At 42.8% G+C, this 24,899-nt stretch overlaps 1 protein-coding gene across 1 annotated transcript in view; it reads left to right on the top strand.

The window, feature by feature from the left end:
* Positions 1-24,899, top strand: part of LOC137347208 (contactin-associated protein-like 2) — a 1,554,138-nt gene that overhangs the window by 1,325,590 nt on the left and 203,649 nt on the right. Inside the window, exon 18 of the mRNA XM_068011439.1 lies at positions 3,023-3,247. Within this exon, the coding sequence (XP_067867540.1) occupies positions 3,023-3,247 (225 nt within the window). The remainder of the gene's footprint in view (positions 1-3,022; positions 3,248-24,899) is intronic.

Genomic DNA, 24,899 nt, shown 5'->3' with positions numbered 1-24,899 from the left:
GCAGGAGTAGGCCACTCGGCACCTCGAGCCTGCTTCGCCATTCAATAAGATCATGGCTGATCTGATTTTAACATCAACTCCACATTCCCGCCTACCCTCAAACATCTTTCACCCTCTTGCTTATCAAGAACCTATCTACCTCTGCCTTAAACATACTCTTCTTCCACTGCCTTTTGAGGAAGAGAGTTCCAATACTCACAACCCTCTGAGAGAAGAAATTTCTCCTCATCTCTGTCTTAAATGGGTGACCCCTTATTTTTAAACAGTGACCCCTAGTTCTAGATTCTCCCACAAGAGGAAACATAATTTCCACATCCACCCTGTGAAGACCCCTCAGGATCTTATATGTTTCAATCAAGTCGCCTCTTACCCTTAAAAACTCCAGCGGATATAAGCCTAGCCTGTCCAACCTTTCTTCATAAGACAACCCGCCCATTTCAGGTATTAGCTAGTAAACCTTCTCTGTACTGCTTCCAATGCATTTACATCCTTCCTTAAATAAGGAGACCATTACTGTACACAGTACTCCAGATGTGGCCTCGCCAATGCCTTGTATAACTTGAGCATAATCTCCCTACTTTTCTATTCAATTCCCCTCACAATAAACAATAACATTCTATTAGCTTTCCTAACTACTTGCTGAGCCTGCATGCTAACCTTTTGCGATTAGTGCACTAGGTCGCTCTGCAGGTCCCTCTGCATCTCAGAGCTCTGCAATCTCTCACCATTTAGATAATATGCTTCTTTTTTATTCTTCCTGCCAAAATGGGCAATTTCACATTTTCTCACATTATACTCCATTTGCCAGATCTTTGCCCATGCACTTAACCTATCTATATCCCCTTGTAGTCTCCTTATTTCCTCTTGACAACTTACTTTCCTACCTTTCTTTGTGTCATCAGCAAATTTAGCAACCATACATCCCTTCATCAAAGTCATTTATTTATAATTTGTGAAAAGTTGAGGCTGCAGACTGATCCCTATGGCATACCACTCGTTACATCTTGCCAACCAGAAAATGACCCATTTATGCCTACTCTCTATTTCCTGTTAGCTATCCATTCTTCTGTCCATGCCAATTTGTTACCCCTACACTATGAGCTTTTATTTTCCATAATAACCTTTGATGTGGCACCTTTTCAAATGCCTTCTGGAAATCTAATACAGTACGTCCACCAGTTCCCCTTTATCCACAGCACATGTTACTTCTTCAAAGAACTCCAATAAATTGGTTCAACATGATTTCCCTTTCACAAAACCATGTTGATTCTGTCTGATTACCTTGAATTTTTCTAAGTGCCCTGCTATAATGGGCTGGATTTTACAGCACCTCCCCCCCACCCCAACCCCAGACATATTGGGGGTTGTGGAGGGTCGGGGGAGCCGAAAAATGTCTCTGGGAGAGGCTCACCGTGGGCCTCAATGCCAGGAAGGCCCAACCCGATATTGCCAGTGGCGGTGAGGCCTCGTGGTGGCCCCTCCACCACTCGGTAATAGGTGCAGCATTCACATAGTCAAAAAATGCAAATTAATGAATTAAATACTTACCCGCTCCCACCACCTGTTCCGGCACCATACTGGTGGGGGAAGCTGGCACTCCCACACCTTTGGATCTCCATTCGAATCTCCGTTCAGAGATCTGATGCGGGACACTGGTGGGGAGGGGGTAGCAAGTAAGTATTTCAGTGTGGGAGGGGATGGTGGGAAGTGGTTGAAGGTAAAAGTTTATGAACTTTGAGGAGGAGACGGTCAGGTACACAAGGTAAGTATATCGGGGGGGGGGGGGGGGAGGAGGACAAGAAATGAACTGAATGGATATTGGGGGGTGGGAGAAGGGATAGAAATATTTCTTTGATGTTTAAAATTAAATGTAAAATGCCTGCTTCTTGAAATATGTAAGCTAAATGTAAGGGCTGGAAGCCATTTAAAAATGTCTACCCCGGACATTTAAATGAGCAACGAATGGTCTGCATAGGTGGACCGCCATAGTTTATGTCCGGCGCCAATCTTGGCGGCGGACATGTAAAATTCAGCCCAATGTCTTTAATAATACCTTCTAACATTTTCCTATGATAGATGTTAAGCTAACTGGCCTGTAGCTTCCTGCTTTCTGTCTCCCTCCATTTTTGAATAAAGGAGTTACATTTGCTTTTTTCCAATCTAATGGAACCTTTTCTGAATCTAGGAAATTTTGAAAAATTAAAACCAACTATCTCACTAGCTACTTCTTTTAAGACCCTAAGAAGAAGCCCATCAGAACCCGGGGACTTGTCAGCCTACAGCTCCAACAATCTTTTATATCCAAGTGCAATAACAGAAAATCTGCTCCAGTGGTGGTGCCTTTTATTGGCAGATGAAACAAAATGACAGGCTAGCAGGATGCTGTAGCTGATCTTTACTTTAGTCCAGCAGGCTGTATTTAACTAGTGGCCACATATTTGAGTCCTTTTTATTGTAGCTGTGAGACAAATATGTATGATCTTCATGGTAGTCCACAAGTTGTACATCTAATCTGGACGACTGCCCTCCAAAGTGGCAGAGTGACTATTTGTCCAAGCTCCACAGTAGTCTTGTAACTCAATTAGTCTGCCATCTGGAATTCCAGAGGACTATGAACCCAGTCTGCCTGTTTTCATATGATCGAAGAGGCCATCTGTAATCTGTATATCTGATGTATGCATAGTCCCCATTGGCTTTGCGGCCTTTGCTTGGTCACTCCCCTTCAACAAAAAGGACACTTCTTCTTGCATTGCTTTCACACCTAAGGGACTGAGCAGTAAGGATGAGCATAAACCTAAACCTACTATCTGAGTTTATCCTCTTTTATGTTACTTAGTTACTGAAGTGGGGGTTGCCATTGATAGCAGAACTGTAAAGTGTATGCACCATTAATCACAGTATTTGTCTAAATAACTGCTAACCATTTGGTATCTGTTTCTTTAATAGAATGTAGATGATCTTAGTTTCAGCTAAGAGTGAACAACTTTCATGAAATTCTTGCTAACATCAATCACTTCTGCAGATGTCGGTGGGTTTTTTGAGGCTGGGACCTGGATACGCTATAACTTCCAGTCTTCTGTGGACGCTCCCAAGGAATTCAAGAATTCACCACATCCAGCAAACTCCAACCTTACTTTGACCAAAGAGGACCTGGTTTTCAGTTTCAGCACCACCAACACTCCCAGCATCCTCCTGTATATCAGCACCTACTCACCGGATTACATGGCTGTGATTCTGAAACACAATGGTGAGATGGTGAAGTTCAATTTTATATATCTGCATATAATTTTAAACAAATAAATCACAGGCATTGGTTGTTGTGCCATATGTCCAATCTGAGAATGGGAATTATTAATTCTATTTCAAATATGTGGTATTAGAATAGATGGGCTAGCAATGCGAATGACTTTGGCCCTAAATTTGCATTGTAGGATATTACCTTAGTTGAAACATTAGCCTGTTTAAAATAAATGTATAAATGCCTCTCACTAAACAATTTTTGGGGGTCAACTGAATGTCTGCACTGTCCAGAAACTCATCAATATGTTTAAGAGACTCCAAAATAAATCCTAAGGAATTCACACAGGTGTGGAGTTTCTGTTTCCTACTACAGAATGCACACAGTTTCCATTTGTGGACTCAGTTCACTTGTCTCAGTCCAGGGAGAAAGAACTATCAAGTTGCGACATTGGGGGACTTTAATTATCCAAATATCTATTGGGATAGTATTAGAGTAAAGGGCAAGGAGGGGGAGGAATTCCTGAAATGTGCTTGGGAGAACTTCCTTGACCAGTATGTTCTCGGTCCAACTAGGATGGAGGCATTGCTAGATCTGGTGCTGAGGAATGAGTTGGGACAGGTAGACTAAGTGTCTGTGGGGGAATACTTGGGCAAGAGTGACCATCGTATCATAAAGTTTAGACTAGAAATGGAGAAGAGCAAGGAACAATCCAAAGTAGAATGTCTAAATTGGAAAAGGGCTAATTTCAATGGCCTGAGAAGGGATCTAGCCAGGGTAAAATGGAACCAAAGACCAACAGGAAAATCCGTAACGGAACAGTGAGTGATCTTAAAGGAGGAGATGCTTCAGGTACAGGCTAGGTACATTCCAGCAAAGGGGAATCAACGGCAGGTCTCCTTAGATGGCAAGGAAGATAGAGAAAATTATGAAATAAAAAAAGAGGGTGTATGATGCATATCAGGTGAATTCTTTATGTGATGATCAAGTCAAATACAATAAGTTGAGAGGGGAGGTGAAGAAGAAAATAAGACTCACAAAAAGAGAAAATGAGAATAGAATGGCAGTTAACATAAAAGGGAACCCAAAAATCATCTACTGGCATGTAAATAGCAGACAGGTAGTAAGAGGCAAGGAGGGGCCTATTAGGGACAGAAAGGGTGATATATGCTTAGAGGGGCAAGGCTAAAATACTTAATGAATACTTTGTGTTGGTGCTTACTAAAGAAGAGGATTCTGACAAAACGTCAGTAGACGCAGAGATGGTAGAGGTAAAGGATGGGGTGAACATTGAGAGGCAGAATGTACTCGAATTGCCGGTTATGCATAGAGTGAATATGTTGTCTGGTCCGGGTACCTTGCATCCATGGTTGCTGAAGGAAATCAGGGTGGAGATAGTGGAAGGGCTTACCATAATCTTTCCCTATAGAGGGGGGAGGTGCAAGAGGATTGGAGAGTGGCAAATATGATACCCTTATTCAAGAAAGAGTGCAAGAACAATCCTCGTAACTGCAGGCCAGTCAGCTTAACATCCGTGGTGGGTAAAATTTTAGAAATAATAATCATGGAAAACAATTAACAGGCACTTGGAGAGGTTTGAGCTAATTAAGGAGAGCCAGCACAGATTTACGAAAGGCAGATCGTGTTTGATTAATCTAATTACACTTTTTGACCAAGTAGCAAAGAAGGTAGATGAAGGGAATGATGATGTATATTTAGATTTTAAGAAAGGGTTTGACAAAGTGCCACATACAAGGCTGGTTAGCAAAATTGAGGCTCATGAAATAGGAAGGTCAGTGTCAGCTTGGTTAAAACATTGGCTTAAGGAAAGAAAACAACAAGTGGTGGTAAATGGTTATTTTTCAGACTGGTGGATGGTAGACGATGGTGTTCCCCAAAGGTCAGTGCTGGGACCACTACTTCTTTTGGTACATAAATGTCTTGGATTTTGGAGTAGAGAGTAACATTTCAAAATTTGCCAGTGATACCAAACTTGGAGGAGTGGCAAACATTGAGGATGATAGAAATCGACTGCAACAGGATATAGTTAGGCTAGCAGATGGGCAGACAAGTGGCAAATGGAATTTAATACACAAAAGTGCAATGTGATGCATTTTGGCAGAAGGGATAGGGAGAGGCAATTATTGGCAAATATCTAAAGAATATGCAGGGTCAGAGGGACCTGGGGGTGCATCTGCATAGATCTTTGAAGGTGGCAGGACATATTGAGAGAGTGGTCAGCAAAGCAGATGGGATCTTGGGCTTCATAAATAGAAGTATTGAGCACTAAAGCAAGGAAGTTATGCTGAATATTCATAAAGCTCTGGTTAGGCCACAACAAGAGTATTGTATCCAGTTCTGTTCACACACTATAGGAAGGGTGTGAGGGTCCTTGAGAGGCTGCGGAGGAGATTTACCAGAATGGTTCCAGGGATGGGGGATTTTAGCTACAAGGTTAGGTTGGAGAATCTGGAGTTGTTCCCCCTGCAGCAAAGGAGATTGAAGGAAGATTTAATAGACGTGTTTAAGATTATGACAGGTTTGGATAGGGTAGACAAAGAAAAGCTGTTCCCATTAGCTGATGGTACAAGGACCAGGAGACACAGATTTAAGGTTTTAAGCAAGAGATGCAGGGGGATGTGAGGAAGAATTTTTTACGCAGCAAGTGATTATGACCTGGAACTCGCTGCCTATGAGGGTGGTGGAAGCAGACAGTCAATGATTTCAAAAGGAAATTGGATTGTCATTTGAAGGAAATAAACTTGCAGGGCGATGGGGTAGAATGGGGGAATGGGGACTGACTGGCTTGCTCTATGGAGAGCCAGCATAGATTCAATGGGCTGAATGGCCTCTTTCTGTGGCATACATGACTCTATGACTATGACAAAGGTTGACAAAGCCAAAGTTTGGGGATCCCCAGATGTGCACAGAAGTAATGGTGAAGTATAACCAGCTAAAATGGTACAGTGTATCAGCATAGAGTACTGTTAATCTTCCTGTTGCTTGTCCAGCTAGAATCTCCCAACACATCAGAGGTGGCAAGCTCCAGCTGCAGATGCTTTTCTCTCTGCAACTCAACCTTAGTAGTCATTAAACACTGAATATTTGAACATATATTCTTATTCTGAGCCTCCAAGGTAACGCATTCCAGGCAAATGAAAACAGAGAAACTCGTAATGTGCTGGTCACTTGATATTCTAGACATATAAGTCCAATGTCAGATACCAAGTTAAACTCATCATTATTTATTTAATTCAGGGCCTCGTTATGGCTAAGGGGCATGTCTGTCATGAGGCTGATTTCCCCTCCATGGTACTCAGCGACAGGTTGGACTCAGCCAGAGCCCTGCCCCCTGCAATTTTTCTTTTAACCACAAATCCAGTTAATTCTCGCTTTCATTTTAGTCTGACCCATTTTTACTTGTTAAACCTCATTTTTAAATGGTATACTTTTAGGATAAAGCCCAACAACTAATCCTCCACAAAAGATGAATTCCCAACTCATAGAATTATAGAATGGTTACAGCAGAGAAGGAGGCCATTCAGCCCACCATGTCATGTCAGCTCTCTTGAAAAGCAATTCATCTAGTCCCTCTCCCCTGCCTTTTCCCATAGCTCTGCAAACCTTTTCTCTTCAGATAATTATTCAATTCTCTTCTGAAATCCATGATTGAATCTGTCTCTGCCATACACCCAAGCAGTGTATTCCACATCCTAGCCATTCATGTGTGAAAATGTTTTTCCTGTCACCGTTCCTTCTTTTGCCAATCACCTTAAATTGGTTTTCTCTCGTTTTCGATCCTTCCACCAACATGAACAATTTCTTTCTCTCTTATCTGTCCAGACCTCATTATTTTGAACACCACTATAAAATCTCCTCTCAAACTTCGCTTCTTTAAGAACATAAGAAATCGGAGCAGGAGTAGACCATATGGCCCCTCGAGCCTACTCCGCCATTCAATACAATCATGGCTGATCTTCTGTCTCAACTCCATTTTGCTGCCCTTGATTCCCTGAGAGACCAAAAATCTGACTATTTTACCCCTAAATATATTCAATGATGAAGCATCAACAACCCTCTGGGTGAGAATTTCAAAGATTCACAACCCTTCGAGTAAAGAAATTTCTCCTCATCTCAGTCCAAAATGATCAGCCCCTTATCCTTACACTGTACTCCCGTGTTCTAGATTCCCAGGCCAGGGGAAACAACCTCTGTGTCTACCCTGTCAAATTCCTACAGAATCTTGTATGTTTCAATGAGATCACCTCTTATTCTAAACTCCAGAGAGTATAGGCCCAAATTCCTCAGCCTCTCATCATAGGATAACCCACTCATCCCAGGAACCATTCGAGTGAACCTTTGCTGTACCGCCTCCAAGGCAAGTATCTCCTTCCTTAGATATGGAGACCAGAACTGTGCATAGTTCTCCAGATGTGATCTCACCAAATCCCTGTATAATTGTAGCAAAACTTCCTTATTCTTATAAACCAATCCCCTTGCAATAAAGGCCAACATGCCATTTGCCTTCTTAATTGATTGCTGTTCCTGCATGCTGGCTTTCTGAGTTCCCTGTACAAGTACACCCAAGTCCCTCTGAACATCAACATTTAGAAGTTTTATGCCTTTTAAAAAATATTCTTCTTTTCTATTCTTATTACCGAAGTAAATAACCTCACACTTGCAGACATTATGGACTGTATTTTACAGCCTCTCCTGATGTTGGGGGTCATGGCGGGGGATGCCGGAAAATGCCTTCAGCAGAGGCCCGCCACGGGCCTTGATGCCGGGAAGGCCTGGCCTGATATTGCCGGTCACGGCGACGCCTCATGGCAGCCCCCCTACCGCTCGGCGACGGGAGACAAATTTACATAGGCAAAATTATGTAAATAAAGGAATTAAGTACTTACCCCTCCCATCGTCTGTTCCGGTGCCATATTGGTGCCGAGGGCCGGCACTCCCGTGCCTTTGGATCTCCGTCCGGAGATCTGAGGTGTAACACTGGTGGGGAGGGGGGAGCAGGTAAGTTTCTCTGTGCGGGAGTGGAGGAGCAGGGTAAAACTCCTTCAGTTGGTCTGGCGGTTGGTGGGAAGTGATAAATATTTAAGTTGATGAACTTTGGGGGGGGGGGTGACGGTCGGCAGCATAGGTGGGGGGGCGGGGGGAAGAGGGTGGGTAATTGTATGCTTATTGGGAGGGTGAGAGAGGGTCGGAATCACTTTATTTTTAAAAAAATGAATAGCCCTTTAAAAATTTAAATTGTACTCCAGGGCTCAAAGCCATTTAAAAATGGCATCGGCGCCTGTGCAGTGGTGCCTGACGCTATTGCTGGGGACAGACCTCCCGCACCCTCCACCTCTTCAGGAGGTGGGGGGTGGTGGTTCGCCCTTGCCACTTAAATGACTTCTCGAAGCTTGGCCGACGCATGCGGGCCCCATTATTTATGGCCAAAGCCAATGACGGCGGCGGCAACATAAATTTCAGCCCTATATTCCATCTGCCACCTCATTGCCCACTCACTTAACCTGTCTTATCCCTTTGCAGCTTTTTTGTGAACTCCTCACTGCTTCCATTCCTGTCAGCAAACTTAGATATATTACTCTCAATCTCTTTGTCTAAGTCATTAATATAGATTGTAAATATCTGAGGATTCAGCAATGATCCTTACAGCACTACTAGTTACAGCCTGCCAGCTGAAAATGCCCTGTTTATCCTTACTCTTTGCTTCCTGTCCATTAACCAATCCTCTAACCATGCTAATATATTACCTATATCTATGAGCGCTTACCTTGTGCATTCACCTTTTGTGTGGCACCTTAGCGAATACCTTTTGGAAATCCAAATATATTACATCTACTGACTCAGTTTTATCTACCCTACTAGCTACATCCTCAGAAAACTTGTCAAACATGATTTCCCTCTTTTAAAACCATGCTGATGCTGTCTGATCATACTATGATTTTCTAAGTGCATTGTTAAGATATCATCAATAATACTTTACAGCATTTTCCCAACGACTGATGTCAGACTAACTGGCCAGTAGTTCCCTGTTTTTTCTCTCCCTTTCTTGAATATCAGTGTTATATTTGCTAACTTCCAATCAGCTGGGACCATTCTCGAATCTAGGGAATTTTGGAAAAGCATAACCAACACATCCATGATCCCTGCAGCTACCTCTTTTAGAACCCTAGGATGTAGACCATCAGGTCCTGGGGATTTGTCAGCCTTAAGTTTCCTCAATACTTTTTCTCTGCTGATAATTAATTACCTTAAGTTCCTCACTCTTATTAGCCCATTGGTTATCCAGTATTTCTGTACTGTAATTTGTGTCTTCTACTATGAAGACAGGCACAAAATATTTGTTCGACATCTCTGCCATTTCCTCATTTCCCATGATAATTTCTCCTGTCTCTGCCTCTAAGGGGCCAATGTTTACTTTAGCTACTCTCCACCTTTTTATATACTTGTTGCTGGGAAGAAAAGAGAGCCTGTTCCAAGGAATTGCCAGGCCCCCTAGCTGGAAAGACATTTTTGCATACTAAGCAGACAGTGTTGGAACAAAGGAACCAGTTCCTGCTCCCATACAATCTACAGAAGAGATGTGGTCAGACCAGTTTAGTCACATGACTAACTGGCTGTTGCATAGTTTTGAACTGAGAGTTTTAAATTGGAGAAACAGTGTTTGAAGAGAGAAAGTTCTTGGCTTCTGGGCTGAAGCAGACGTCCTCTCCTCCTGTCTGCTCCCATCTTTTTCTGAAACACACCGAAGACACATGAACCATGAGCAACTCTGAGCTGAAGTTGCTCAAGCTGCAGACACTTAACATAGACATGGTTGTCCAGGACTGCAATGCATTCCACAAACTCCCACGTGTTGCAGTTATGGCACACTACCAGCCCTGCCATGTCTGTCTAACTTTATTTATTTATTTGATTGGTTACTAGTTACTAATTTAGTTAAGAAACAGAAAGTTACAGTTTCCTAGCATGAATTCAAAAGAACACTCACCAGCTACAAGAAGTGTGAAGCAAAAAGAATAAAGCGCAGCACCACCATCCCCCTCTGCACCAAATTCCCAAGTTAGTGTTCAGTTTACAAAGCACTCTGTCCCTTGGTCACTCTGTGCACCAGCACAGTCCACTGATATAGAGAGCTTATGACTCACATCCAAGTTACAACTGCTAAGTAGTCAACACTTATTCAGGCAACCACTTTCAGTTGATTCTCAGGTAACTGCCACTGCCAGACAGTTTCTGTTAACTAGGTATCTTAACTAGCTTGCAGTTTCTTTTGCAGTTTTAAAATTCTAAGTCAAATTCTAATTGTCAAATGAAATTACAGCTTGAATAACACTTACCAGAGAGATACCACTTGCACCAAATTCCTGACTTAGCAATCAGTTTACGAAGCAATATTTCCCTGGATCACTCTGTGCTCCACAATCTAAAAAAAACAACTCCTTCTCCATTCTCGTATATTTTTTCTGCAATCTCCCTAATGCCTTCACGTCTTTCCTACTATGTGATGCCCAGAATTAAATGCAATGCTCCAGTTGAGGCCAAACCAATGTATTATAGAGTATTGCTGAAAAAGAGACATGCTGTTGAAGCTTGAAATAAAAACAGAAAGTGCTGGAAATACTCAGCAGGGTAGACAGCATTTGTGGAGAGAGAAGTAGAGTTAACATTTCAGGTCTGTGACCTTTCATCAGAACTGGCAAAGGTTAGAAAAAAATTAGGTTATTAAGCAAGTGAAAGGGTTGGGGGGAAGGTGGGGTGGGGATGAGAACAAAAGGTGAGGTATGTGATAGGGCAGAGGGCAGGAGAGATTAAATAACAAAGCTGTCCTGGGACAAAGGCAAAGAGTGTGTTAATGCTGATGGTGAAAGACAAAGCATTAATCCAGAGAGAGTGCTAATAGTGGAACAATGAGCAGCTCTGTCTACATGACAAACAGGCACATGTTTAAAAAATAAAATAAAATAAAAAATATGAAAATATAAAAAAGGCCAGTCATGCTCTGAAGTTATTGAACTTAATGTTCAGTCCGCAAGGCTATAGAATGCCTAATCAAAAGATCAGGTGCTACTCGTTGAGCTTGTGTTGATGTTCACTGGAACACGGGAGCAGGCCAAAGACACAGGGGGTGGTGTTAAAATGGAAAGCGACTGGAAGCTCGGGATCATGCTTTCAAACTGAGTGGAGGTGTTCCACAACGCGGTCACCCAATCTGTGTTTGGTCTCCCCAATATAGAGGCAACCGCATTGTGAGCAGCGAATACAGTATACTAAATTGAAGGAAGTACAAGTAAATCACTGCTTCACCTGGAAGGAGTGTTTGGGGCCTTGAATGGTGAGGAGAGAGGAGGTAAAAGAGGTAAAAAGGCAATCGCATGGGAAGATGCTGTGGGAAAGGGACAAGGTTTCGGGGTTGATGGAGGAGTGGACCAGGGTGTCATGGAGGGAAATATCTCTTCGGAATGCTGACAGAGGAGGGGAAGGGGTGGTGGTGGCATCATGCTGGAGGTGGTGGAAATGGCAGAGGATGATCATTTGGATGTGGAGGGCGGTGAGGTGAAAAGTAAGGACAAGGGGAACCCTGCCACGGTTCTGGGAGGGAGGGGATGGGATGGGATGAGGGCAGAAGTGCGGGAAAAAGGGTGGGTGGGGTGGGGGGGGAATCCTCAGTTGAGGAAAAAGGAAGACCTGTCAGAAGCACTGTTGAAAGGTTGCAGCATCAGAACAGATGCGTCAGGGATGGAGAAGCTGGGAGAATGGGATAGCGTCCTTACAGGAAACAGGGTGTGAGGAAGTGTAGCTTCAAGCTGTTGTCTTGCACTCATCAGGATAGATGCAAGAATGCAAAATTTCAAAGGGAGCAACAATTTATACCGCATGAGAAAAGGGTTCTGATTGGTGTATTCTCTATGGCAATGCCTCAACCAGAGAACTATTGTCCCCCATGCTTTGTTTAATTCAAAAAGGAGCAGCATTTATTTTATATTGCCTCTCCCTGTTCCTCCTGCCAAAATGTATCCATTCACTTTTCTGCATTAAATTTCATCTGTCACGTGTCCATCCATTCCACCAGCCTATCTGTGTCCTCCTGAAGTTTATCACTATCCTCCTCACAATTCACAATACTTCCAAGTTTTGTGTCATCTGCAAATGTTGCAATTGTGCCCTGCATTCCCAAGTCTACCGTTCACCGCTACTCTCTGTTTTCTGTCACTCAGCCAACTTCATATCCATGCAACCACTGTCCCTATCATTCCATGGGCTTTAACTTTGCTGACAGCCTTTTATGTGGCTCTTTATGAAATGCCTTTTGGAAGATCATGTACACCACATCAACTGCATTACTCTCATCAACCCTCTGTTACATCATCAAAACATCAAAGAAAAATTATGACTAACCTGGTTTGTCAATATCAGCAGAGTGTAGTTGCTTTCCCAGTATGGCGCAAAGAACATTTCACCTTGTGCCCATACTGGATGGCAGTATCGATGTGGAACACACGTTCATTTACCTGCATCATATACAAATGGCTGAACCTAGTTCCATGGAGGTAGGCACGAAGGATCTAGCTAATTATATATGTCAATTCCTGTTAGCATTGCACTTTGTGAAGATAGTTTTAAGTATTTACTGAAGGACTGTCGTACCTTCTAATTGTTTTGTTGATTAAAGTCGGAGTTTTCCAATTACAAGGATTCTGTCATTAAATTCTTGATGCATATTGATGTCAGTGAACCTCAGCCACTGCTCATGCTAGTCAGAAAATCAGATGCAACATACCCATGATTTTCTGATGTGCACTGGCAGTAGGCAAGAATTCCTACCACCAATGCAAACCCTGAAAATTACCCAATCTGCTTCATTTTTGATGGAAAAATGTATGTATAGTCTGTAGCTGATTTTACCCAATACGTTGACCCAACTTCATGAAAAATAAAAACCCCAAATCAGAAGGCCTAAGTACATTGTATTATTCTCAACCTAAGATTATTTGGAGCGAAAATATGCACATTCTTATCGGGTTACAGAAGGCAACATATAACCTGATGCCTGAGCAACACAAACAAATTAATTTCTTGGGCACATCCCTCCAAACTGCATTGCTGATGAGCTCTTATATTCTCAAATTTCTGCTCCCCAGAATCACCATGTTACAGCCAAAAGCATACAAAAACTTTAATGTGTCATCCTGATGACATGATCTGGTCCAACTTTACTACTTCCCTGATAGACTGAAAGGATTTGCTTTGAAATCTGTCCTCAGTCATTTTCAGATTAATTTTTATTCAGATGATTTTGGCAGGGTTAATAAAAACAAAGGTAACAGATAAGTTTAATAAGTATCTGGGCAGAATAGATAAGAAGTAATAGAAAATAAATATGACAGAGAATATGGAAAAAGTGGGAACAGGAATATAAGAGAAGAGAAAACTGAAACCAGAGAGAGCAGGATTTATAATTTTATTTATAAATTAACAAGGGTACTTACAAAATCTTAGTAGCATTATTATTGCGGTATTGTTTGTATGCTGCACTTCATAATGTGGGAGGTGAATTGTTTATAAAAGTCACCACCAAAATTACATCATTCCAGGGTGTTGCTTCACTGTAAATTTTAAGCAACCTCTTCCTATATTGTTGCAACTGTTGTGATATTGCATTACAACTAATTAGATCAGTATCTTGATATTCACTTAACATCATTTATACATTACATAATTCTGGTCATATTATCCGGTCTGAGAACAAAACATGGACTCAGGCTATCATGCCTCTGAGAAATGAAGTAGAAAACTGAAATCAAACCAGAAGTAAAAGGCAAACAAATTTTGAGATGCAATATCCAATTATATTTGACGTTTCCAGGAAGACAGAACATGAAATCCCTCCAATATAATAAAAGCAAAATACTGCGGATGCTGGAAATCTGAAATAAAAACAAGAAATGCTGGAACCACTCAGCAGGTCCGGCAGCATCTGTGGAAAGAGAAGCAGAGTTAACGTTTCGGGTCAGTGACCCTTCTTCGGAACTGACAAATATTAAAAATGTCACAGGTTATAAGCAAGTGAGGTGGGGGTGGGGCAAGAGATAACAAAGGAGAAGGTGTAGATTGGACAAGGCCACATAGCTGACCAAAAGGTCATGGAGCAAAGGCAAATAATGTGTTAATAGTGTGTTGCAAGACAAAGCATTAGTACAGAAAAGGTGTTAACGGACTGAATATTGAACTTTTCAATAGAGCTCACTGAATAGCATATGGGAGTGGAGACCTTGTTTGGTTATTTCCATCCCTCGAATAGGATGCTGAGATTAATTGTATTGCCATATCAAATGAGATGAACTAAATTAGTACAGACCAGCAATCAAACCTGGTGCCTTCCTGATGCATATAACTCTGTGCTACACTGAACAATGAATGTACTACCTAAGGGATAAAATGCTCTCTAAATTCATTTTCTGCAAGTTCTCCTGCCTGATAAGCATTTCTTAGCATCTCTTGGCCCAATTCCTTGTGTAGACCTATGTTTGGATGTCTGGTCTAAGAGATGAAAGGAAGTAGTCGCAAGATGCAAACATTAGCTATTCCTTTGCTAAAATTTACTGCCTGATACTTGGGGAATAGATAGTACCATATCAGAAAGGTCATCTCTGAGACCTGGGATAAATTTTGCGTTGTACTGATGGTATGCGAAGGGGATGTGATGCCTGTGGATGGTTACAAGTGTCTTAAGTGAAGAAAGTTCAGAGCAGTTCCCAGAGTCCACAGCATCAAACGTGTTGGCAAGAGGTTGATAAGGTCCAAAAAATTATGAACGATGCAGTGAGTGCCTAAATGTGATCTTAACATGTCGCATGTAATGTTCTAGCTGGACTTTAATAGAGTACCTCCAAAAGAACATGGAAAAGTTTAGGATTAGGAAAAGACTATAAGGACTAAAAGCCTAGCCATTTTCACATACCCACTGTCATGCAGGCCCCCATCTGCCAAGAATGAAACATATTAATTTTGTCATACGAACGTTGATTTTAAACTGTTGCTGGGAAGAAGAGAAGGGATGTTACAAGGGCTGCCAGACACTTAGCTGAAAAACATTTGCATATGAACAGACAGTGCTTGTGAAGAAAAAGGACCATTCCCTGACCCATTCAACCCACAATGGATTTTGATCACCAGCCATTGAAGATGTAAGGAAGGACATTCCGGAGACTGCTAAGGTGATACAATCCACAAAAGCCAGGACTGGTCACTTGACTAACTGGCTGGTCCAAGGTTTTTTGAACTAGCCACAGAGTTTTTGAACTTGGAAAGACTGTTTTCTCCTGGAGTGAGAAGACCTCTCCTGTCTGCTCCCATCTCTTTCTCACAAACCTCTAGACCCACTGAGGACACATGAACCTCAAGAGAGAAAAGTCTCCTACATCTAACAAGGTTTAAGAAGAATGCTGGGCCCCAACGAAAAGCAAGGCCTTCTTACAATCGAGGACTTTACAGTGAGCTCGAAGAACAGTAACCAAAATCATCTTCAGATATTGCCTCAAACTTTTCCACTTTATCTCTTCTGCTCTTTTCTGTCTCTAGCTGCATGTGTGTATTGCATATGCATGCTAGCAGGGCACGTCGCGTATCCGTTGGCGTAAACCAAATTAGAGTTTAAGTTTAATAAATTTCAATTTTTCTTCTTTAAACCTAAAAAAACCTTTTTGGCTAGTTTCTTTGCCTTATAATTGGAAGTTAGTGAACAAGGATTCACTAAGGGGCAGCTAAAAAAAATGGTGTGTTTAAAATTAAACCCTGTTACAGTAAGACCAGGTGAAGGCTGAGAGGGAACCCTAGACCCCTTTCTCACCTGGTCGTAACACGCACCTTCTCACCATATCTTCTCATATGTGAACTGGTAAATTAGTAAAAGCTGACCAACAATTTCAAAAAAACTGTCAACATGAAAACAGCTTGATGGCATTTAGTGATATTGAACACACATTGGTACGTGGGCTAGTTATAACCTAATTTGCAAGTATACTCAACTTTCCATCACTTGTATAGCAAAGATTGTGGCACAAAGTACTGGGATTTTACTCCTTTTTTTGTGGGGAAATTGTGGATATATATTGTATATCGTGGTGCTGTATGATGCTGAAACATGGACACTAAAGAAAGAGGAGATCAGGCGTCTAGAGAACTTTGAGATGTGGGTTTGGAGAGGCATGGAAAAAGTAAATAAGTAAGAAAAGTAATGAGCAGGTGTTGGCAATGATACAAGAAGGATGTACTTTGGATTGATCAGAAAAAGGCAAATTAATTGGATTGGATATGTGCTGAGTGGGAATGGGATTATGAAAGAGATGATAGAAGGATGATGAATTGAAAAGGACCATGAGGGAGGGAAAAAGGAGGTTTTTGGACCACCTATAGAATGGGAAATAGTATGGAGAATTAAGAGAGAAGCACAAGACATTATGATTTGGAGAAGGGAGAATTAAACCAGGACCAGCCTTTAGCAGACCACTGATGATGGTAACCTATGTGCAGCCCTCAAATCCTTTTGCTTCAGAAATTCAATAAGCCCTTTCCCCTTAAACTTCTGGGTTCAAGAAGGGCATTAAACTAGAAATAGTTAATTCAGGCCAATATATGTGTATGGTCTAATGGAAAAATCAAACTAGGGGGAAATTTTATGCTCTCTTCCGTGGCGACTTTGGAGGCAAGGAGAGCATGTAATCAGGCGGGATTGTGGCAGGGGTGGACCATTATGGTTAGTGGTTAGCACCGCAGCTTCACAGCTCCAGCAACCCGGGTTCAAATCTGGGTACTGCCTGTGTGGAGTTTGCAAGTTCTCCCTGTGTCTACGTGGGTTTCCTCCGGGTGCTCTGGTTTCCTCCCACAGCCAAAAGACTTGCAGGTTGATAGGTGAATTGGCCATTATAAATTGCCACTAGTATAGGTAGGTGGTAGGGGAATATAGGGACAGGTGAGGATGTGGTAGGAATATGGGATTAGTGCAGGATTAGTATAAATGGGTGGTTAATGGTCGGCACAGACTCGGTGGGCCAAAGGGCCTGTTTCAGTGCTGTATCTCTAAATCTAAAAAAAATCTAAAATCAAATTATTGTAAATATTATTGTAAAATTAGGACTTTCTGGAGCTGCCAACTCAGACTCGGGTGTCAATGAAATTTACTTATACAAGCAGATAGGCCTCTTTCATTCAAACATCACTTCCAGTTAGCATCTTTGTTTCATTTAGCATGTTGCATTGTTTGGTACTTAAGCAAAGCAGCAGAAACATAAGGTGGGAGCCATATTTGTAATGTAATATGTAATATAATTTTACAATCAAACAAATTAAGTACAGGGTGGGAAGGCCAATGAACGGCCTTCCCGCCCTGTCATCAATTGAGGCCCTTAAGTGGGCAATTAATGCAGAATTAAGGGCCTCATCCCGCCTCCACTGGTATTAGCCCAGCAGCAGTTGAGCCTGTCGCTGCACAGGAGCACACCAAGCAAACCTGTGCGGGTTGCTTGCCAGCTTCTGGGAGGGATTGGTCCCTCGTTAAAAGGCACTTAGTGCCTGATCGAGGGACCGGTGTCGGGAAGAGGGGTGCCCACTGAGAGCCACCCCTCTGTCCTTGCTGCCGACCCCCGTAAAATCCCACCCCCGTAACACCCACCCTATAAAACCCCTCCCATGCTGACTTAGCTGTGGCCTGGGTCCCTCAGTGATCCACCGTGGTGGCGCTGCTCAATAAAGGAGCTGCTGGCTTCTGTTTGGCTGACAGCTCTCAGATGGCAGGACTTCTGGTGCCAGGGTCCTGCTCCGGGGAAGGCACACCAAAGTCCACTTAAGTGCCTAATTGCCTGCCAGTTACATTGGGGTCCCAGGGAGTCCTTGTCACAGGAGCCCTTGGAGCAGGTTTTCAGCTACCCCTTCAAGAACACAGTGAAGCAGATCCACACGGCCTGCATTCAGGCTCGCCAGCTGGACATGCTGGCCATGTGTATGTATTAGCCCCCATCCTTGTAGCGGAGCCTAGTCTCCAATTGTCTCGGCCATCCCTGCCATTGGACAAAGACCTGGCTTTGCTTAGAACGTGTAGTAGTTGGTGTGCAATGGCCACCCCACATTAAAAGAACCCAGGTACAGGCATCTTCCACTCCCTCAAAATGAACTTCGGGACCTGAAATATCAGGACTCTTATGGACAACCCCAGCAGCGACAACACCAAACACCACCTGCCCCACCTGTGGCAGAGTGTGCGAATCAAGAATTGGACTATCAGTCACCTAAGGACCCACAACCCTGGAGTGGAAGATAGTCAGCCTCATTTCCGTGGCACTACCTAAGAAAGGAAGGCCTAATTGGCACTGATTTGGTGGGCCTTCCCCAAAGGAGGTGATGCAGGGCTCTCGCCGGCGCTTTTGCCAGTGGTCAAGACCCCCATCGCCGAGATAAAATCCCAGCCTAAATGTGCTGAAAGGCCTTTTCTCCTCTACATTTGTAATTCTTTGACCACATTAGAGAAGATTTGCCAGGAACCAACGTTTTACTGAATGGATGCTACATTTAGCACTAACAGGAGATTCAACAATCACTGTGTAAGTTCACAGTTGGTTAGCCATAATTTAGTCTCATCTATTTGTTGATCCACTGAGTCAGAAGCCAGAAGACAGTTTGGTTTACAGGCAAAGTGGTAATAAGCTATTGACCAATCTGTCACTTCAGGTAAATGCATGTTTTTAAAGGGCCTGAAGATTCTTGAGCTGTGAATGTTCCGATTCACTTAAGAAACAAAGGATTCGTAGTGAGGAGAGACTTAGCAAATAGTAACTATTTCAATGTTGAATTGGCTTTGTGGCTTTTAAAAGTGTGAAAGAAGTAATTATAATACAAACAGGAAGTGCCTTATTGAGCCTAAGGCTACTGGCACAGGAAACACAGCAAAATAAGATGGAAAAGAGCATAAGTTGTAAGGGAGGCCACAGAATTGCTGTGCATGGAAGTTAGTGAATGGAAAATCAGGTTACATAGAATTACATAGAGCATACAGCACAGAAACAGACCATTTGGCCCAACTGATCCATGCCAGTGTTTATGTTCTGCACGAGCCTCCTTCTGCTCCTCTTCATCTAACCCTATCAGCATAACCTTCTATTCCTTTCTCCCTTATGTGTTTATCTAGCTTCCCCTTAAATGCATCCATGGAGTTGAGCTCCATGTTGTGCTTCTCAAATCAATTTTCCTATATTTGCTACTGCCAGAAGATCCAATAGCCTGAGGCATGAGAACAGGAAAATCTACCCCAATATTCAATTGCAAAATGTAATCTGGCCTCCTTCTAATTCTTGCATAATAATTCAAAGACTTATTTTTAATTCAGTATTGTGAGCCATTGATCCAAACTTAATCCTTTCCATCGTGAGTGTGAATTTTGGATAAAAAGATCGTATAAGACGGCAGAGGCCTTTCATCTGTAAGAGCGCAATCAATAACAACATTAGCCAAGTGATAGATAAAATATCCAGTTATTCAATGCAATTTACTAAGAATTAGAGTACAAATAAATGCATGCATTTATTATAAAATGGCAATAACATGGCATATTACAGCTAAACAGCCATAACAATACATAAACCTAAAATATTAGTAGATCTCCATGGTCCAGGGAAGGTCATGACAAAATGAATTTCCTTCCATGCATTAGTTTGTTAAAATTCCTCTCTACCACCCTAGTTATACAGCTTTCCAGAACACTGGTGTCAGCATGGTTCGGATGAAGACCATCCGAATGGTACAATAATATAAAAGCAAAATACTGCGGATGCTGGAAATCTGAAACAAAAACAAGAAATGCTGGAATCACTCAGCAGGTCTGGCAGCATCTGTGGGAAGAGAAGCAGAGTTAACGTTTCGGGTCAGTGACCCTTCTTCGGAATGATCAGAATGGTACAGCCTTGCAATTGTCCAACAGGTTTGAAGTTCTTTCAGCTTGTATGGATGAGAGCGAGGGCTGCAGGGTGGATGAGCAAACTGACCATGGAACTATAGTACAAGAAGCCATTAAAGTGCGGGGAATAAATAGGGATGTAGTGATAGGCGGAGATAGTATAGTCGGGGAATAGACACAATTTTCTGCAGACAAAAGCAAACATCCAGAAGGCTGTGTTGCCTGCCCAGTGCCAGGATTCAGTACTCAGGGCTGAAGAGGAACTTGGAGTGAAAGGGGAGGATCCACTTGTCACGATCCATATGGGTACCAACGACATAGATAGGACTAGGAAAGAGGTTCTGCATAGGGAGTGTGAGCAGCTAGGGGCTAAATTAAAAAGCAGTACCTCAAAGGGATTATTACCTGAGCCACGGGCAAATTGGAGTAGAGTAAATAAGATTAGAGAGTCAAATGCGTGGCTCAAAGATTGTTACGGGAGAAATGGGTTTCGATTCATGGGGCACTGGCACCAGTACTAGAGACAGTCTTCACCAGAACCATGCTGGGACCAGTATTCTGGCAAGTTGTATAACTAGTGTGGTAGAGAGGGCTTTAAACTAAATAGTAGGGATCAAGTGAGAGAAGATGTGAAATTTAAAAAGAGAGGAGAAGGCAAGAAAGCCAGGTAGCAATAAGGGTAATGATAATCAGAGTATGGCAGGAAGGACCAGAGCATACAAACTTAAGAGTGCACCAGCAGTTAAGGCTAGAGGTTGTGAAAATAATAAAAAGACAGAATTAAAGGCACTATCTGAATGCAGACAGCATTCACAACAAGATAGATGATTGACAGCACAACTAGAAGTAAACAGGTGTGATCTAATTGCCATTATGGAGATGCGGCTGCAGGGTGACTGAGGCTGGGAACTAAAGTTCAAGGGTATTTGACATTTAGGAAGGATAGGCAAAAAAGAAAAGGAGGTGGGGTAGTGCTGTTAATAAAGGATGAAATCAGTACATTAGTGAGAGAGGATCTTCGATCAAGAGATAAAGATGTAGAATCAGTAAGGGTAGAGCTAAGAAACAGCAAGTGGCAGCAAATATTGGTAGGAGTTGTTTATAGGCCACCAAACAGTCATGGTAATGTAGGGCATGGTATAAGTCAGGAAATTAGAGGTGTAGGTAACAAGGGTAATATAGTAATCCTGGGGGACTTCAATCTACATATAAACCTAAATAGCACGAATGCTGTGGAGGATAAATTCCTGAAATGTATACAAGATGGTTTTGTAGAACAATATGTTAGGGAACCAACCAGAGAACGGACTACTTAGATATAGTATTATGCAATGAGAAAGGGCTAATTAATAATCTCATTTTAAAGGAGATTTTAGGGAAGAGTGACCATAATATGATAGAATTTTATCTTAAGTTTGTAAGTGATGTAGTTCCTGTAACTAGGGTCTTAAATCTAAAAAAGAGAAGTATGAAGGTGGGGGGGGGGGGGGGTAAGTTGGCTATGGTAGATTGGAAAACTACATGAGAAGATAAGATGGTAGACAGGCATTGGCTAACATTTAAAGAATTAATACCTGGTCTACAACAAATTTACATTCCTTTGAGCCACAAAAACCCAACAGAAAAAGTGATCCAAACATGGCTAACAAGAGAAGTTAAAAACTGTATTAAATCAAAGGAAGAGGCTTATAAAGTTGCCAAAAAACTAGTAAGCCTGAGGTTTGGGAACATTTGAGAATTCAGCAAAGGAGAACCAAGAAACTGATAAAGAAAGAGAAAATAGAATATGAAAGGAAACTAGTGAGAAACATAAAAACGGACTGTAAAAGCTTCTATAGGTATCTAAAAAGGAAATGATTAGCAAAGACAAATGTGGGCCCATTACAGGCAGAGACAGGGGAATTTATAATTGGAAATAAGGAAATGGCAGAGCAACTGAACAAATAATTTGGGTGGAATTTTATGCTCTTCCATGTGGGTATTTTGGAGGCAGGGAGAGCATAAAATCAGGTGGGATGGTGGCAGGGGAGGACACTTGCTGCAATTATATGGAGCCTTGGTGAGACCTCACCTGGTGTATTGTGTACAGTTTTGGTCTCCTTACCTAAGGAAGGATATACTTGCCATGGAAGGAGTGCAACGAAGGTTCACCAGACTGATCCCTGGGATGGTAGAATAGTCTTATGAGGAGAAATTGAAGAGACTGGGCCTGCATTCTCTCGAGTAGAAGAATGAGGTGTTTTCATTAAAATATACAAAATTCTTCCAGGGCTCGACAGGGTTGATGCAGGAAGGATGTTTCCCCTGGCTAGGGGGTCTAGAACCAGGGGAGATAGTCTCAGAATAAGATGAAGGCCATTTAGGACTGAGATAAGGAGGAATTTCTTCACTCAGAGGGTGGTGAATCTTTGGAATTCTCTACCCCAGAGGGTTGTGGAGGCTCAGTCATTGAGTATGTTCAAGAAAGAGATTGATAGATTTCTAGATATTAAAGATATCAAGGGATATGGGGATCAAAGTGATTCCTGACAACGCAACGGCCCACCGATGTCATCCAAGTGCGCCCAGCTACGCTCATGCGCAGCTACATCTTGTCAGGACTAAGTGGCGCATGCGCAGAATTATGTCATTGTGTATCCGTGCCTGGTCCATCTTTGCGCATGCGCGATAAAGTGTCATTGGATGTCCATTCCCCCCCCACCCCCCCCCCCCCCCCCACAGTCGGCTGGAGGAAGCAGCTGAATGGGAGACTTTGAGGCTGGAGCTTGATCCCCGCCACTCACTCCCGCCCCACCAGCCGCTCTCCCCCTTCGGCAAGTCACTCCAGGCCTCGATGCTTCCTCTCCCCAGCTGCTCGCTCCAGACCTCTCTTCTCCCCCCCACTCCCCTGGCCGATTGTTCCTCGCTTCCTGCCACCCTGCTCTCCAGCTGCTCGCTCTCCGTCCAGCGGCTAGCTCTAGGCCGTGCCGCTTCCCTCTTCTAGGCCACTCGCTCCTATGTCAACCCTTGCAGCCACCTTGCTTCTTCGGGCGGCGTGTGGTGAGGAGGGAAGCGGTGCAGCCTCGAGCTAGCCGCTTTGTGGGGAAGGGGTAGCAAGCAAGATCTGGAGAGCAGAGTGGCGTGAGCAGGGAACAATCGGCCAGGGAAGTGGGGGGGAGCAGCGAGATCTGGAGCGAGCGGCTGAAGGGGATGAGAAAGCGAGTTGCTGAGGTGGGGGGGAAGAGCGGCCAGTGGGGTGGGAGCTAGTAGCTGCGTTCGGGTGAAATCAGTCCGGGTCAGTCAAAAACGAATCACAATAACGAATTGGCAGCACATTTTATAATCTGCCCGATTTTCTTTGCCATCAATCAGGGTGCCAATGCACTGAATTTCCATTGGAAGATAATCATAAAATTCCATTTGTATTTAATAGGATTACTGGAATATTAAATGGATCTGAGGATTACAGTTAGTATCCTAGAACCACATAGCATATTACTGGGCTTCCATCCAACTTCGTGTAAGGTTTGTTTACTAGAACAATCTAGCCATAAGCATTTCCTGTAATAAATTGAGCAGCGCTATCTTTAATCCTGGCAGCTGCCTGAACGTCGCAGACACTGACGTTCCCATTGAAGAGCCTGCATTTGCGCATGTGCAAGTACTGCAGCACTTAGTGGTTGCGTTGTCAGGAAACACAGCCTATGGGGATAGTGTAGGAAAATGGCGTTGAGGTAGAAGATCAGGCATGATCTAGTTGAATGGCGGAGCAGGCTCAAGGGGCTGAATAGCCTACACCTGCTCTTATTTCCTATGTCCTATGTGACAGGTATGGAGATCTGAAGTTTCCAGAGCTTATGAAACTTCATTAAGTGGTAGCAGTGTGCAGCTGCAGGTGTGATTGTGTCACAGTGTTGATGCTCAAATAAAGAGTTCATGACATACATAACAATATTACATAGCAGATTATAAGTATGTATTTAAACAATGTTTTAATGAAAAAATCAATAAATATAATTAACATAAATGTATTTTGATTATAGAATCATTTTAATAGTTTGAACATTGATTATTGACAGTATCTTGAGGGAAATTGGTTTGGAGGAATTACTGACTTAATGTGACAGAGCTAAATGAACATGCCAACAAATCCTGGATTTGTCTGTAACTCGTGTAATATTAATTTAACTCATGTCATTTTTATATTAGCAAACAGGAGTTGAATGAATACATGTATGGGTCCCATTTTGCCACTAAACAGTGCACAAGTCAAAAACTCTACATTAAAAGAACCCTAATGTATAGTTTCTGGAACGTGGAGACATCACACTTCCCTTTTTTTTTCTTCTTCTTTGGCCTCCTCATCTCGAGAGACAATGGGTAAGCGCCTGGAGGTGGTCAGTGGTGTGTGGAGTAGCGCCTGGAGTAGCTAGAAAGGCCAATTCTAGAGTGACAGGCTCTTCCACAGATGCTGCAGAAAAATTTGTTTGTCGGGGCTGTTACACAGTTGGCTCACCCCTTGCACTTTTGTGTTTTTTCCTGCCAACTGCTAAGTCTCTTCGGCTCGCCACACTTTCGCCCCGCCTTTATGGCTGCCCGCCAGCTCTGACGATCGCTGGCAACTGACTCCCACGACTTGTGATCAATGTCACAGGACTTCATGTCGCGTTTGCAGACGTCTTTAAAGCGGAGACATGGACGGCCGGTGGGTCTGATACCAGT

The sequence above is a fragment of the Heterodontus francisci genome, chromosome 2 (assembly GCF_036365525.1).
Source record: "Heterodontus francisci isolate sHetFra1 chromosome 2, sHetFra1.hap1, whole genome shotgun sequence".
Taxonomy (NCBI): Eukaryota; Metazoa; Chordata; class Chondrichthyes; order Heterodontiformes; family Heterodontidae; genus Heterodontus; species Heterodontus francisci.
The sequence above is the reverse complement of the archived record's forward strand: the minus strand, read 5'-3'. Positions and strand labels throughout refer to the sequence as shown.